The sequence below is a fragment of the Hemicordylus capensis genome, chromosome 4 (assembly GCF_027244095.1).
Source record: "Hemicordylus capensis ecotype Gifberg chromosome 4, rHemCap1.1.pri, whole genome shotgun sequence".
NCBI classification, from domain to species: domain Eukaryota; kingdom Metazoa; phylum Chordata; class Lepidosauria; order Squamata; family Cordylidae; genus Hemicordylus; species Hemicordylus capensis.
Window position 1 is genome coordinate 320,744,588 of NC_069660.1, and position 14,918 is coordinate 320,759,505.

The 14,918-nt window shown below is 60.2% G+C and overlaps 1 protein-coding gene across 4 annotated transcripts in view; it reads right to left on the reverse strand.

The window, feature by feature from the left end:
• Positions 1 to 2,395: 2,395 nt before the first annotated feature.
• The window catches only part of HSF1 (heat shock transcription factor 1), an 81,690-nt gene continuing 69,167 nt past the window's right edge, over positions 2,396 to 14,918 (reverse strand). For 2 of the 4 annotated variants that reach the window (XM_053244705.1, XM_053244702.1), the window contains 6 exons: positions 13,662 to 13,910; positions 8,179 to 8,265; positions 6,385 to 6,490; positions 6,206 to 6,271; positions 5,258 to 5,330; positions 2,396 to 3,416 (listed from right to left, as the gene is read on the reverse strand). In XM_053244705.1, coding sequence (XP_053100680.1) covers positions 3,211 to 3,416; positions 5,258 to 5,330; positions 6,206 to 6,271; positions 6,385 to 6,490; positions 8,179 to 8,265; positions 13,662 to 13,910 — 787 coding nt within the window. In that variant the 3' untranslated portion in view covers positions 2,396 to 3,210. The remainder of the gene's footprint in view (positions 3,417 to 5,257; positions 5,331 to 6,205; positions 6,272 to 6,384; positions 6,491 to 8,178; positions 8,266 to 13,661; positions 13,911 to 14,918) is intronic. The other 2 variants (XM_053244703.1, XM_053244704.1) reach the window with 2 other exon arrangements.

A 14,918-nucleotide genomic window follows, 5' to 3' on the forward strand; every position in this document is an offset into this window, starting at 1 on the left:
TGGCCGAGGGGGCCTCTGGAAGCTCGCCGAGGGGGGGGGGTGTTCCTGGGGTTTCCAAGCAGCGCCAGCTGGCCGGGGGGGGGGGGGGCCTTCCCTGGAGGCAGGTGGCGCTGGGTGGGGCTGCCTTTTCTGTCGCTGTCTCGCATGCTCTTGCCGCTTGATGTCTGCTCTTGCCTGCAGGCCTGCGCCTGCTGCCTCCTTGTTCAATAAAGACGAGCAAACCGCACAGCTGCCTTGTGTTCTCTCAGCCAGCGGGCACGCGGGGGCCGGCCAGGAAGGGGCTCTGGCCGTGCCCTTTGCCCTGCAGAAGGCAGAGGCCTGGGTGAGGGCAAGGAAGCCGCTTGCAGCCGGTGTGAGGGAGGCCAGGCTCAGCACCACTCCAGCCATACTCCTGTGTGGGCCCTGGACCCGTCTGGACTGCCCAGGACGCTGCAATCGGGCTGAATTCGTGTCCAGCCTGGAGACCAGCAGCCAACGATGGGGCTCACAATTGGGAATCTGGCCTGCGGCACTAGCCGGCCAGCCCCTCTCGGCCCGAAGCCTTCTCCAAGGGCCGCCCCGGCCTCCTTGTGGGGCTCAACACTCCAGACCCGGGAAGTTCAGCCACCGGGCCCTGCCCAGCAGCCAGCCTCTTCTGCTCAGAGGCCCTGAGCAACCTCACCCCCGAAGAGCCCCCCCCCTTCTTTGGACCAATGCAACCCCTCCTGTGGCAGCTGCACCCCACCGCCACTTGCCTGGGGAGAGGGGCTGCGATTCAAGGGAGGTCCACGGCGCAGGGGGCCCCAACTGCTGCTGAGCGGCACCTTCTCACCCTCCCTCTCTTCCCTGGCCCATCCCATCCCAGCTGGCTGGCTGGCTGGCGGGCAGGCTCTGTCCCACCCTGGCAGCAAAGAGGCCCTTCCCAAGTGGTGAGGCTGGGAGCAGCAGCAGCAGCTCTGGCCCATCTACGCCCCTGCTGAGCTGGGGGGCAGCCTGGCCCAAGGAGCCTGGCTCTGCTCCCCAGGCAGCCCCCCAGGGAAGGGACCGCAGGCACGCCTGAGCAGCCCCCCCCGAAAGGGGAGAGAAGGCAGTCTGGCGGGAGGGGCGGCTTCTGCAACCCTCCGGGCAGCTGGAGGAGGGTGCCAAGGTGTCTCCGTGTGGGGTTCAGGGGAAGGGCAGGAGCTGCGCCCCCTCGTGTGGAAGGGGTGCTCTGGCTTGACCTCCCCCTGCCTCTTGGGGGGCCTTCTTGCAGCCCAAGGGAGTGCGGGGTGGGGCTCATTCCCCCGTGTCACAGCTACCCTCCAGTCCTGACACTCTCTATGGGGCCCAGGTCTCTGTGCCCCAGGGCAGCACATCGGGCAGCCCCCAGCCCAGCCCAGCCCAGCCCAGCCCAGCCCAGCCCGGGAGATCTTGCGGCACACACATCACTGGGCCTCTCCCTCCAGTGACTGTGGCTGGTGTCTCTCTGATGTTTCTTTTTAGACTGTGAGCCCTTTGGGGAGAGGGAGCCATCTTATTCATTTATTATTTCTCTGTGTAAACCGCCCTGAGCCATTTTTGGAAGGGCGGTCTAGAAACTGAATAAATAAAATAAAATAAAATAATAATACATGTGAGCGGAGAAGGAGGCGTCTGGGGAGCTGCCCGTGCTCTCCTGCCAATGCCCCGGACAGGGGGCCGTCCCAGCCCCACCAGGCCACGCTGCTGCCAGGGAGCGGACCGGGGCCCTTCTGTGCCCCATGCCCATCCACTGAGGGGTTGAGCAGCCACCCCCAGCCGTGTGAAGGGAGATGCCCACTCAAGACAGGGAAAGGCCTGCTGGGGGGCTGGGAGGCCCTGGCGGGGCCCTCGCCCCAACCCCAGAGCTGCCTCCACCCACTTCACGGGTCCAGAAACGGGCCGGACGCACCTCCCCATCACCCTGAGGAGGCAGGAGTGTGCACTGCCCCTGTGGCCTCAGGCCAAACACCTGCTGCCTCCCACCTGCAGCAGGGCTGCCTGCCTGCCTGCCTGCCTGCCTGGGACGGGCTGTGCCGCCTGCAGCTCCTGGGAAGAGCGGGGTCTGAGGGAGGGGGGGGGGGCTGCTGCTGCTGCAGAACCAGCCAGCCAACCCTCACTTGGGAAGAGAAGCAGCTGGAGATCCTGCCCCCCCCCCATCTGCCCTACTCCACTTCAAACTGTGGCATAAAGCCGAGGATGCGGGGGGGGGGGGGTCCAGAGTGCCTCCCCCCATGGGCAGGGTGCCAAGGGGTGAGGGGGACAGGGAGCACCCACAGGCCATCCTGGGTGTGGACGGGGACCAGCTCTCCCAAAGGACCTATGGGCAGAAAGGGGGCCTTGGACCACTGGATCCATTTCTTAGGGACAGAAAAATAAAGCTTCCAGCCACAACAGCACCGACAGAGGGAGGGATCGATTCAGATGGATATGGATATATATTTGTGTGTATATATATATATGTATATATAGAGATAGATAGATAGATATTTACACAGCAGGAGAGAGGAGGGGGCAATGGGAAAGGGAGCTTCTTTTCTCATGTAAAAATCCAAAATACAATTTCTTCTAGTAACAATCAAAGTGTAAATGTACAAATTCTTTACCGCTAAGCCAAGAAAAACAAACCCCAATGAAGAGGAGGAGGAGGAGGGGAGGGGAATGGGGTGGGCAGCTTCTCCCCCCGGGCCCCACGCCAGCCAGGAGTGTGCGCGTGACGGCCAACGCAGCAACGGGACCCAGCCCTCCACTCCGAGGCCGTGGGGCCGCTTCCTGCCTTCTGAAAGGCCCACCAGGCCATCCTCACAGGAGGCGGGGGGCTCTCCTGCCCGCCCCACTCACACGGGTGCCTCTCGCCTCCCCGCCCCCTGCTTGCCTGCAGGATCTGGCCCCAGGGGCTGCCCCCCTCTCCCGCCAGGGAACGTGCCTCTTCTGCCTGGGCCTGGCCCCCCTGCCCACACCCGCAAGGCCACGGTGCCCACCCAGAGCTGCCCTCCCTTCTGGAGGAGGGGGTGGAACTCCTCGTGAAACGCGCACACGCACACACACACACACACCCCACAAAACCCTGGCATGGCTGGAGAACCACGGGCAGTGGCGGCGGCAGCAGCAGCAGCATCAGCGGGGAGCCCGTTGCCATTGTCGCAACATTTGGCGCAAAGCAAGGAGGCAGCTGGGAGGCCCCGGCCAGTCTGGTCGGTCTCTCTCTCTCTCTCGCCCCTGCCCAGCGTGGCCTTAGGAGACGGCAGGGTCCTTCGGGTGAGGGTGCTCCGGCCCGGAGAGGAGGGCGATGGTGGGGTCCTCCAAGTACTCGTCTCCCTCTGCGAAGCAGGACCCTTCTCCCAGCTCGAAGAAAATGGGCGCGTCGCCACCGCCCATGTCCACAGAGCTCGAGTCCACCAGGAAAAGGGGCTGGGCGGTGTAGTGCACCAGCTGCTTGCCTAGGGAGGGACACGGAGAGTGAGCACAGCCTGCGGAGGGCCCCTAGCCGGGTGAGAGGAGCCCTGCCTTGGTGGCAGGAACCGGAAGCGTCAAAAGGGCCCCCCACCCCCTAAGAAAGTGGCCCACCAGGTGCCCAGGATGCAGAGGCCAAGAGCTCTCTCCTGCAGTTGCTTCCTGGCCACTGGGAGTCAGGGGCATCCTGCCTCTGCACCTGGAGTCCTCCTGACTAGTAGCCAGTGACTGGCTCTCCTCCTCCTCGTATGTATCTGGTCTTCTGTGAAAGCCATCTGCTAGAGGCCATCACCATATCCTGTGGCACTGAGTTCCACAGATTAATTCTGTGTGGTATGAAGAAGAATTGTGGGCCTATCCCAAGTGGTCTCTGGACCGACACATGATGCTGGTCACACGCTTGATTTGGTCTTTTGCTCCGACCAGGGTGGTGTTCCGTGGGTGGGGACTCCTGTCATCTCCCCCTTGTCATGGACGGACCACCATCTGGTTAAGGTAGAACTTACAGCCTCGGCCCACCTCTGCAGGGGTGAAGGACCTCTTAGGTTGGTCTGCCCGAGGAGGTTATTGGATCCAATAGGATCCCAAGAAGCCTTGGAAGGGTTTAAGGTCGGCTCTGCTAGAGATTCTGTTGATGCTCCGGTGCAAACATGGAATAACAAACTCACTAGAGCAGTAGACGCAACCGCTCCTAAGCGTCCTCTCCGACCTGCTTTAAAGACAGCCCCGTGGCATTCGGATGAGTAACGGGAGCTGGAGCAGTGAGGTAGATGACTAGAGCACAAGGGGAGGACGACTCGGCCCGAGTCTGATTGGGGGCAACACAGAGCACATTTGAAGACCTCGGCTCTGGCCGTGCGGGCGGCAAAGAAGCAGTTATTTTCTGTCCGTGTTGCTTCCGCAAATTCATGTCCAGCTGCGTTGTCTAGGGTTGTGCGGGGGCTAGTTTGTACCCCGCCCCTTCGTGTCTGGGATAGCACGAAGGGAGCATATAACACCGGTTTGAAAGAACTACACTGATATGTTTCCGGGTGAAATACCAAGTGCTGGTTATCACCTACAAAGCTCTGAACGGCTTGGGTCTGGGCTATCTGAGAGAGCGCCGCCTTTGTCACGATCCCTGCCACCTGTTACGATCTTCTGGAGGGGTCTGGTTACTGTTGCCACCAGCTTGACCGGGCTTTTTCTGTGGCTGCCCCAGGGCTTTGGAATATGTCCTTCTCTGTTTGTTTTCAGGAAGCCCTTCAAGACTTTCCTGTTCTCGCAAGCTTTTAAACGAGCATAATTTTAATAATTTGCTTTATATTGTTTTTAGTGTGTTTTAACTTGTGGTTTTTAATATTAAAATTTGTACATCACCTAGAGATATACATATCAGGCGGTATAAAAATATGGTCAACAAGCCAACAAACCAGAACCTCTTTGTGTCTGCTCTGAATCTACTGCTTAATTTCAATGAATGACCCCACAGTTCCTTCTTAGGAGAAAAGCTTTGCTTTGCAGGGCTTTCTCTGCACCAGGCATAATTTTATAAACCTCCACTGAGTATTCCCTTGGCTGTCTTTTTTCTAAATGAAAGTTATTGTCCCTGTCACCCAAGAGATAATGTTGGGGAAGAGGTGAGAGGAAGCCTGCCACTCAGATTTCATGGGAGGGAGAGGAGAGGGGGAGAACTCCCCCCCCCATGTGTGTGTGTGTGTCTGTGTGTGCGCGCGCCCTCCCCCAGGGACAGCATCCCTGTCCCAAGCTGGGATTCACATGTCAGGGCATGCAAGACTTTGGGGGAAGAGGGCTTGCTGCTGGTGCTGGTGAGAGGCCCTGCGCTCACCTGCATCTGCTGTGGAGGCCTCCGTCTCAGCCGGCTTCTGCTGCTGCTCCTGGGAGGAGAGGAGATCCTGGATCTGCAGGGAGGAGAGAGACTGCACTGGTGAGCCCGACCCCGGGAGACACACGCCAAGGAGGAGCCGAGCGGGACGCTGGGCTGGGAGGAGCCGTGGTGGGTTCGCTGGGTACCCCTCCCTGGACTCCAGACCCACGGAGGAGGAGGAGGAGGAGGACGTGGTGTGCAATGCCCAGGGCCCCTCCTCAACTTGCCTCCCGCCACACAGTAACAGGCCAGGCGCCATGCAGGAGGGGTGGATGGTGCCCTATGGACCAGATGATCTCTCCGCATGCCCCCTGCAACTCATGAAAGGATATGGAGTCCCATCCACGGGGAAGGCCCCGACTGAAGGGATGAGGAGCTGTGCAAGAAAACGGCAGCTCACACCATGGGGGCTTGTGCAAGAGGAGACCTTTCCATGGGAAGGCACCCCCCACCCGCCGCCCATGAGCTCTGTGCAGATCCCCCCCCCCGCCACTTCAGGGCCACCCTCAGCAGCTGCCCTGCCTGGCTGGGACTCCTCTGGGCCTGGCCGTGTGTGGGCGCATCTGCGTGGGGAGCAAAGGCTGGCGAGGGAAGCCTCTGAGGGAGGAAGGCAGCTCCAGACAGAGCACTTGGGCACCCTCACGGATTCTGCAAACTGCTGTGGAGAAAGGACTGCCCCGCCCCTCATTAGCCGCCTCTGAGTGATGCAGCCGGGACCCAGCAGAGGAGCCGCCACCCCTGGGCTCCAGAGGTCCTCAGGACCGGGGGAGGCAGCGCTTTGCCTTCCAGCCCCTCCTCTGATGTGGGGCTGGCGGGTGTCCCAAGCCCCTGCTGAGCAATGGGGGAGTGTGAGAGGGGGTGGGGTGGGGTAGGGGTGTGCCTTCTGGAGTGTTGCAAGGGTGAACTCACGCTGGCCAAGCTGCTGTCCAGATCTGGCAAGTTCATATCCGTCACCGTCAGCGAAGGGCTAAAGAGCTGTTGACAGTGGGGGGGGGGGGGGAGCTGTGAATGTGAGGAGGGAGGCAGCGCCAGACCCAAAGCAGACACCCCACACCCGGGAACCCCCACCTAAGCGGAAGAAGGCTTACATCCAGCAGGGCGCTGGTGTCCACGCTGAAGCTGTGGGTGGTCAGCATGGTCTGGAGCGTCTCCAGGCTGGAGTCGATGGTGTCCAAATGCTCGTTCAGCTCATTTCTGGGGGAACAAGGAAGACGGCAGCGGGACGGTCAGGGGCCTCTGCTGAGCCAAGAGCCTCACCGGGTGAGGAGGGGCCTTTCTGCCCCCTCCCCTTCAGGACACAGCTGCAGGTTACTCCCCACCCCACACAAGGCTTCGAGCTTGCTCCTTGCTCTGGGAATCTCCCGGGGGGGGGGGCTTCACTGGCATAAGGAAAAGAGCTTCTTGGAGGAGTTGTGGGGCGGAGGGAAGGCCTGAGCCCAGCCTGCCTGCCTCTCTGCCTCAGGAGCCTCCCAGTCAGAAGTCCCCAGCAGGGCCTGCAGCCAGCAATCCTTCCCTGCCTGCGCCCTGCCCTGGCCAGAGGCCCCCTCCTCTCGGAAACCTTCCCCCCCACCCGAGAGTGCAGAGCCTTGCCCAAGTGAGGCTCCCGGCCCAGCTCCTTGGGAGCGGCCTGCAGCAGGACTGTCCCGAGAGCCCTGGCAGGGTGCAAAACCTGGGCGGCAGATCAGCCAGTGCAGGGCCCCCTTCCAGCTGATGCTCATAATGGGGGCTAAATGGGGGTGGGGGGGCAGGGCAGTCACCCTGCACTGGCCCCGGCTCGATTTCCAGCACCAGGGACAGAGACACACAAGACACAGACACAGATGCCTGACCTGGCTGCCCTTCCCTTCCGTCTAAAAGCCCAGGCTGGCCGGAGGCATGACCTGCCATGCCAGCACTGGTGGATGGCGGCGGCGGCGGCAGCAGCGGCCCTCCCCGCGCCCAGCCTGGGGCTCCCTGCCTCCTGCCCTGGGTGTGGCAGCTGCTCTTGGCTGGAGGCGGCCGTGCTTTTGAGTGGACCAGTCCCTTGCCTGCCTAACTCCAGGACCCTCCACGACAACTGGCAGCTGCTCTCCAAGGCCTTCCGGGGACAGGGCTGGTGTCCCAGGGCGGGGGCAGGTGGGGAGGGTCTTGGCTCAGGGCCACCAACCCCCTTTCGGATGGAATCCTGATTCAGCAGATCTGTGCTGCTGCTGCTGCTGCCTCCACCAGTGGGCACCCCCATCTGCAAAGGGCCTGCCAGACACTCCCACTGGCTTATGGGGCAGGCAGGAGGAGCTGAGCCCCTCCTCCCCACAGGGCAATGAGCAACAATCCAGGGGCCTTTGGGGAAAAGCCCACCAGCTAAGAGGAGGAGCAGGTGGGTTGCCTGCTGCCCAGGTAGCCCCACCTGGGGTTGACAGCTCCTCTTCTCCCCACCCACCAAGAGGTGGAGCTGCTTCTGCTGCTGCTGGAGGTGCTGGACTGGACCCTCCTCCACCTTCTGCAGGCACAGCAGCTGCTTGGCCACTGGCTACAATGCCCCTCCATGGGGCACCTGAGATCCACCCCCTTCAATGTAGGGAGGACCGCCTGAAGCTCGTGCCAGACGACCCGACAGCGGCAACACCGAGACCCCTGCTCCTGAGCAGCGCCACTGGCCCCTCCTTTCTCGTCACTGAGCCCCCTTGGGCCCCACATTCCAAAATGCTCCCCCAGAGCCACACGGGATGGGGGGGGGAGTCTGAGGATTTGACTTGGAGGCCGGCCCTTGTCCCCCAAGGCAAGAGACCCTCCCCCACCAGATGGAGGGCCCTGGCCTGGCGTGAGGGGCACCCCTCCTCCCCCCCCAGCTTGTCGGCCGGTCAGCCACTTGCCCCGGGGTGGACAGCTACGGAAATGCTAACCCTTGCTGTGGTCTGCAATGCAGTGAGGAAGAGGAAGGGCTGGGGAAGAGGCAGGTGACCTCAGACATCTGCGGAGGGCGAGCCAAACTGAAAGAGACAAAGAGAAGAAGAGGAACACGAGATGCAGCAGGAGCCCCCAGGAGGACACGGCCGGGACTCTCACAAGGCACAGAAGAGCAGCCAGCAGCAGGCCCCGCTGGTGGGGCTGTGGGCAGAGCGGCAGGCAGGCGGGCGGGTGCTTGGCATGGGTTAGGATGGCACTGCGCAGCACACAGAGGGAGGCAGGCAGCAGGGTGCAGCAAGACCCGCCCAGGGGAGAAAGGGGGGCCCTGCAGCCCACAGAGCAGAGCTCAGGAGCCCAGGGGCAGCTGTGGCTCTGCCTTCCCGGCTGGCAGGACATCGGATGCCTGGCAGCAGCAGGAGCCGCCCTTCTGCAGGGAGACTTGACCCACTCCCTGGCATGGCTGCCTTCTTCCCTCGCCCAGACAGAAAAGGCGCTCACAGGAAGGCCCCGGAGAACCGCTGGCCAGGCCCCGACCATTCCCAGGGCACCAAGAGCCCCCCAGCCCCTCCGCTCCTGCTCCCAGACCCACCCTCAGCACTGCAGATCAGGGCTGCCGCCGCTGCCGCCCCTCGGGAAGGAGATGCCTGTCCATCTGATGGGCTGCCCGGCAGGCAGGCTGCCATCTGACCAGGGGCAGGCAGGCTGCTGCGCTCACTGACCTGGGCTACGTGCCACCGCTGCCACCCCCTCCCTGCCGGGGATTCTTGCTCACGCGCAGACACGGGAATGGAGAAGGCCGATACCACCGCTGGGGGGTGGGCCTGGCTCATCCCTGCAGGCCTGAGCTGAAACCCAGACCGGGAGGTGGAGGGAGGCGGCCCTGGAAGTGGTGGGTGTGGGAGGACCCCTCTCCTGAGCAGCCCCGAGCGCTGCCTTAGAGGGCACCCCACACGCCACAGGGAGGATCTGGAGGCCCCAGCGCTTCTTCTCTCACCCGCCCATGGCCCCGTGGACCCCCAGAGCTCCCTGCTGGGCCCTCGGGGTGCTGCCCAAACCGGCCCTTTCCTCACGTTGGCAGGAGGGAAAATGCAGAAGGCCAGACGAGGAGCAAGGCGGGAGGCCTGGGAGACCTGCTGCTGCCACCTCGCAAAGAGCAAGTAAGGGGGAGAAGAGGAGCAGGAGCTCCCCGGTTAAAATCCCACCCACCCCCATATCTGTATGTTTTGCGGGGGGGCGGCGGGTTGTTTGGCTGGTGGTGAAATGCTGTTTTGATCAGGAAAGCAGAGAAGGGAGAAGCCGAACATCAGCAAGAAGACTGGACCGGATACTCCTCACACATTTTGCCCATCAAAATGTTCACACACACAAGCCCACGGTTTGGACTCCAGGAGAAAGGCTGACCAGGGGGGCTCCTGCATCCCATCTTGTTTGGCCCTAAGGAACCTGCCCCGCCACGCCTTACTCCAGGGGGCCAGATGCCAAGGCAGCCGCAGCAGCCGCCAGGGCTCCTGGGGCATTCCCGGCTGCAGCGGCCAAAGTGGCAGGCGGGCAGATGGGGAGCAAAGCAGCCCGCCGGCTCCCAGCCTTGCCCCCCCTTCCTAATAGCCCCCCCCCCGCTGCCTTTGCACCCGGCTTCCTGCCTGCTACTTGCTCCCGGCCCAGATCAGCCCTAGGAGGCCTCGGGCTCTGTGCCTGACTGGAGGGTCTGCAGTGACTTTTGGGGGCCTGGCCTCACTCTGCTGGGGGTGGTGGGGGATAGGATTTCTCTTTTTAAAATCTCTTTTTAACTGCTGGACCTCTAGTAGTTCACTCAAGCTCTCTAAAAAACATGGACATGGCAAGCTAAGGTGCCCACCTTCACTTCCGTGCCACAGAACCTGTAAAGATCATGCTGCTTTAGAAATGAGACTCCATGCACTCACACCCTTACTCTCGCCCTAACTTGCAAGCAGACCCACAATGTTACTTCCAAGAAGTAAGGAAGTATCCTTGCTTCCTTACTTGCTGCATCCTTGCTTGTGAGTAGACAATGTATTCTTACAAGTGACCCTTGTGGTCAGCATGGAGGGTCTACTCATGAGTAGGGAAGCACCCTTCCTCACAAGTTGACCCACAATCTTACTTGCAAGTAAACCTTGCATCCTTTCTGAAGAGGTGCTACTCATAACTGTTTCCTCTGGTGGGCGATGGGCCTTCTCCATTGCTGCCCCGAGGCTTTGGAACGTACTTCCTGCTGAAATAAGAGCCTCCCCATCTCTGACAACTTTTAAAAAGGCAGTCAAGACACATTCGTTCACCCAGGCTTTTAATTAGATATTGTTTTAATTGTGTGTTTAATAGTTTTAACCTTTTAAATTTTAATTATCATGTTTTCATCTGTTTTTCTGTTTTTATTGTTTTGTTGTAAACTGCCCAAAGGCTTGCATTTTGGGTGGTATACAAATGTGTTAAATAAATAAATAAAAATAAATGAACAAGTTTTCTGGTGAGTAAGGGCAAGGAGTCTACTTTCAAGCAAAGATGTGGCTGCACGGGGCCTCATTTCTAAAGCCAGCATCATCGACCAGACTGTAGCAATAGCAGTAGCAATAGCACTTACATTTATATACCGCTCTATAGCTGGAGCTCTCTAAGCGGTTTACAATGATTTAGCATATTGCCCCCAACATTTCTGGGTACTCATTTTACCGACCTCGGAAGGATGGAAGGCTGAGTCAACCTTGAGCCCCTGGTCAGGATCGAACTTGTAACCTTCTGGTTACAGGGCAGCAGTTTTACCACTGCGCCACCAGGGGCTCTTTTGTACCAAGTCTTTACAGTGGATCTTTACAGAGCTCTGTCTCCAGTTACCACCGGCACGTCTGGTGGCGACTTGGAGCTGAGCCTTCTCTGTAGCTGCTCCTGGTCTTTGGAATTGACACCCGGCATCCGTAGATAGCTGTAGCTTGGACTCGTTGTTGGCATCCAAGAAAGCCCTAAAGGCTTAAATTGTTTTAAAGTATTTTAATTGGTTTTAAATGTTTCTGAATCATTTTAAACTTGTTTTTACATTTTTAAAAGTAGCTTGTTTTAAATAGTGCTTGCCTTTGTTTTTTACTCATTGTGCACCACTCATAGCCTTTGGATGGGGTGGGACAGAAATGCAATAAATGAATAAATAAATGGATGGCGTGGAAATTAAGACGGGCACCTTAACTTGCCCTTTCCATGCTTTGTAGAGCACAAGTGAAAATGGAAGGCATCGGAACTCTTCCTCTTAAACCAAAGGTTTTTGGATGACTGAATATATCTTTAACTTGGATGTGTACATTTTATGCAGCTGTCACATGCCCAGACGTTTGGGGCTGGGGTACCACATTTTTAACCAGGATAAAAGTCTTCCCCAAGACCTCTCAAGTCGGGGCACCCATCTTCAGCTCTTCACAAACATATCTTGGCCCCTCCTTGGGTGGAAGAAAAGAGGAATTCTTGCATGCTAGACTGAGGAGGAGGAAAAGGGCAAGGACTGGGAACTCTCCTAGGGGTGTTCTGCCTACGTCTGGCCTGCCCTATTTCAGACTGCAGGTGGGGGCTCCCATGATGGATTTTTTTTGGGGGGGGGCAGAATCTCCTGCACACAGAAAGCGGATCTGGGGGGAAGGCGGTGCTCAAGCCCTTCTCCCTGGCAGGCCAGTTCTTCAGAGGAGTGGTTGGCACAGGAGCCCTGAAGACCTGTTTGTGTGTTCTTGGGGCCCAGCAGGAACACAGATATGGGCAGCTGAAATCTAGACTGGCTCACAGCACAAGCAAGGATGCCCCATGCGCCCGCCAAGCAGGGGGAGAGCTCTCTGGACAGGCAAAGGGGCCAAGCCAAGCCAAGCCAAGCCAAGCGGCAGAACCCTTTGCTTCCTCTCTTCCCGCTCCTAGTAGGACCCAGACCGGGAATGGATGAGATACTGGAAGAGGACCCCAAAGCTGCTCCTAGCACAAAGAACCTTTCTGAGACCACCCCTCCGGAAAGGTGCCCCTCTCAGGCAGGCTGCCAATGGAAGGGAATGGGCTCCAGGCCCCCTGTCAGCACCTTCAGGACTCCAAGGGGAGGCTGCAGTCAGGAGGCAGAGCGCCTGCTGGGCAGAGTGAGGCCTCCCAGCCCCAAGTCCTGCTTGGGAGGGGGAGGCCAGAACCAAGCATGCTCCCAAGCAGGGCCCTGCTGCTGCTGCTGCTGCTTCGGAATGGGTCTACTACTCTGAATATTTATACACCGCTTTTCAGGAAAAAAGTTCTCCAAAGCGGTGGTTCACCTAGAAGAAGCAGCCAGAGAGATCTCTGTCCCCAAAGGGCTAAAAAGAAGCACCAGGCAGATCCCAGCAATGGCCAATGGAGGGATGCTGGGCTGGGCCTGCTCAGTGTCAGAGGTCAGCCTCCCCCTCCCCGAAAGGGGCCTCTTGGCTCAGGTAGTCCAGAGGGTGGCCCTTGGGGGCTGGCAGCTGCCAATGCTCCCCCTCACAGAATGGCGCTGGGAAATCATGTGCTCCCACCTGCGGGCAGCTCCCTGGCCGGCCCAGTCAGTGGGCATCTAAGCCACACGGCAGTGGTGGCAGGAACACACAATGCCACCTTTTCTCCCCAACAAGGGCAGAAACCGGGCAGGTGCTGATTTCACCAGATGGGAGTGCTGCCCTGCTGAACTTCTGCCTGTCACAAAGCAAGAGGGAAGGAAGCCTGAGGGTGCTCGCCGGTGTCGAGACTACAGTTCCCAAGATGCCCAACCTCTGATGGGGAGCCCCACTTGGGCCCTGCAGAAGGCAGTTGGGCCAGCCCCGCTCCTGGCCTCCAGCCCCCCCGCTGGCCATGCTGGGCGCTGCCCTCCTCCAACTCTGCTCTCTGCGGGAGCTCTTTGCCTGTCAACTGGGTGCGAATGGAAATCGTGTCTCTGCACAAGAGCCCACTAAGAAGGACTCCTCCTCTGGAGCATTCCCACCCCACACTTGCACTTCTGCAGCCCCTCTGGGCTGACTGTGGCTCCAGCGGTCAGGATGAAAGAGACCTCTGGCTTTGGTCCTCCGGAGAAAATACTGGGAGTAGCTCAAGCGATACCCCTGAAGGGTGACCCTGCACAGCCACCCTCCTCGGGAGCGCCTGGGCTGTGGGCCCCCGCTGCATGTCGGGCATTTACAGAAGAAGGAAGAGGAGGAGGAGGAGGAGGAGGAGGAGGAGATGATCATCCAGCCTGGCGGGGAGCTGCTCAGCTCAGCAGGTCTGGGCAGCTGATGCCTGAAGGCTGGGATGAGAGTGTGGAGCATCCTGCCACCAGAGGAGGCCTAGAGCCACCGAACGAACATCCCAGAAGCACAGGAGGGTTGGTGTGAGAAGAGAGCAGGCAGCCTGGCCAGGTGGGGTGGGGAGAGGGCGGGGCCAGCAGGCCAGTGAGACCCACGGCCCTGGGACGCGGCTCTCCCTTGGCTCGCCAGCCCCAGAGGCCGCGGCAGGGTCTACGCACACGCACTTGTCGAGGCAGGCGACGCTGAGGCACTTTTCTGGGGACGGGGGCTGCAGGTCGGGGCTGCCGGCGGAAGGGGCTGCCGCCCCAGGGGTGGTGGTGCTGCTGGGCTGGTCCTCCTGCAAGATGGAGTCGATGAAGGCGGAAGGAGAGAGGGAGCTCTCCGCGGCAGGAGGGCTGGACTCCTCGATCCGGGGGCTTCGAGAGGGGCTGGGGGGCTCCTCTTTGATGTGGACCACAGGGCTGCTCCTAAGACAGGGAGAGAGGAAGCAAGCCGTCAGCGGGCAGGCAGCGCTTGTCGGCCTGGAGGGGGCCTTCTGGAGCCCCCCCACTCCGCTGTAAACGTTTTCCAGACAGGGCTTGGGGAGGGGGGCAAGGGCGGGGAGGGGGTTCTCTCTTCTTCTACCCCAAGTCCCCTCCCTCCCTGCGGATCTGCCCGCTCTACACAGCCGTCGTCCCGGCTGGGGTCTGGGCAAGGGATTACGCTCTGCACTGCACCCCCCATTACGGCTCCTCAGCTACGGGAATTTTTAATAGAAGGAGCGGGGGGGGGAGAGTGTTTCTCTGGCAGATGGAAATTCCCTTTAGGACTCCAACCACCCCAACTGGCGTAGGCGGCTCAATTAGCCCCCCTGGAACAGCCAGCAGGTATCCAAGAACAAAGCCAGCCCGGCCCACTTAGGCTAGCATCTGGTTCCCATTTCAAAGCGAGGGCTCCTGGCAGAGGCCCACGCAAGCCAAGGAGTGGGGGCTGCGGGGGGGGGGGTGGCATCCGGGCCAGCAATCTCCAGCCTCTGCCGGGGCGGGGAGAGCGAGGCTGCTCTGGGCACGCAGCTCAACAGGCAGGCCGCACCATCCCTCCAAGAGCGAGGGATGGCCAAGCAAGACTGATTGGCAGGAGGCAGAGGGCTGAGGAAAGCGCTGGGCAGTGATCGCCCTCCTCACGAGGCCACCCGGATTCTGGAGCAGACCCACTTGCTGGGACGCCAGCCCCACACCGGGCAGAGGCTGCAAGGATGCTCATGTCTCTGCAGCCAGCCTCAGCCTTGCCTCCCCTGGGCTGATTCACACAACCAGATATCCTGGTACAGCCACCTCTCACATGGGGGGGGGAGCCGAGGTTGAAGCGGGCTGGACAGGGAGGCTGGAACACACGGTGACGGAAGACCACGCTGGGCCAGGGGCGAGTGGCAAGTCCTTGTCCAGGCAGGCAGGAGCCACACCAGAGCGGAAGAACCCGGAGAGAACCAGCTCCAA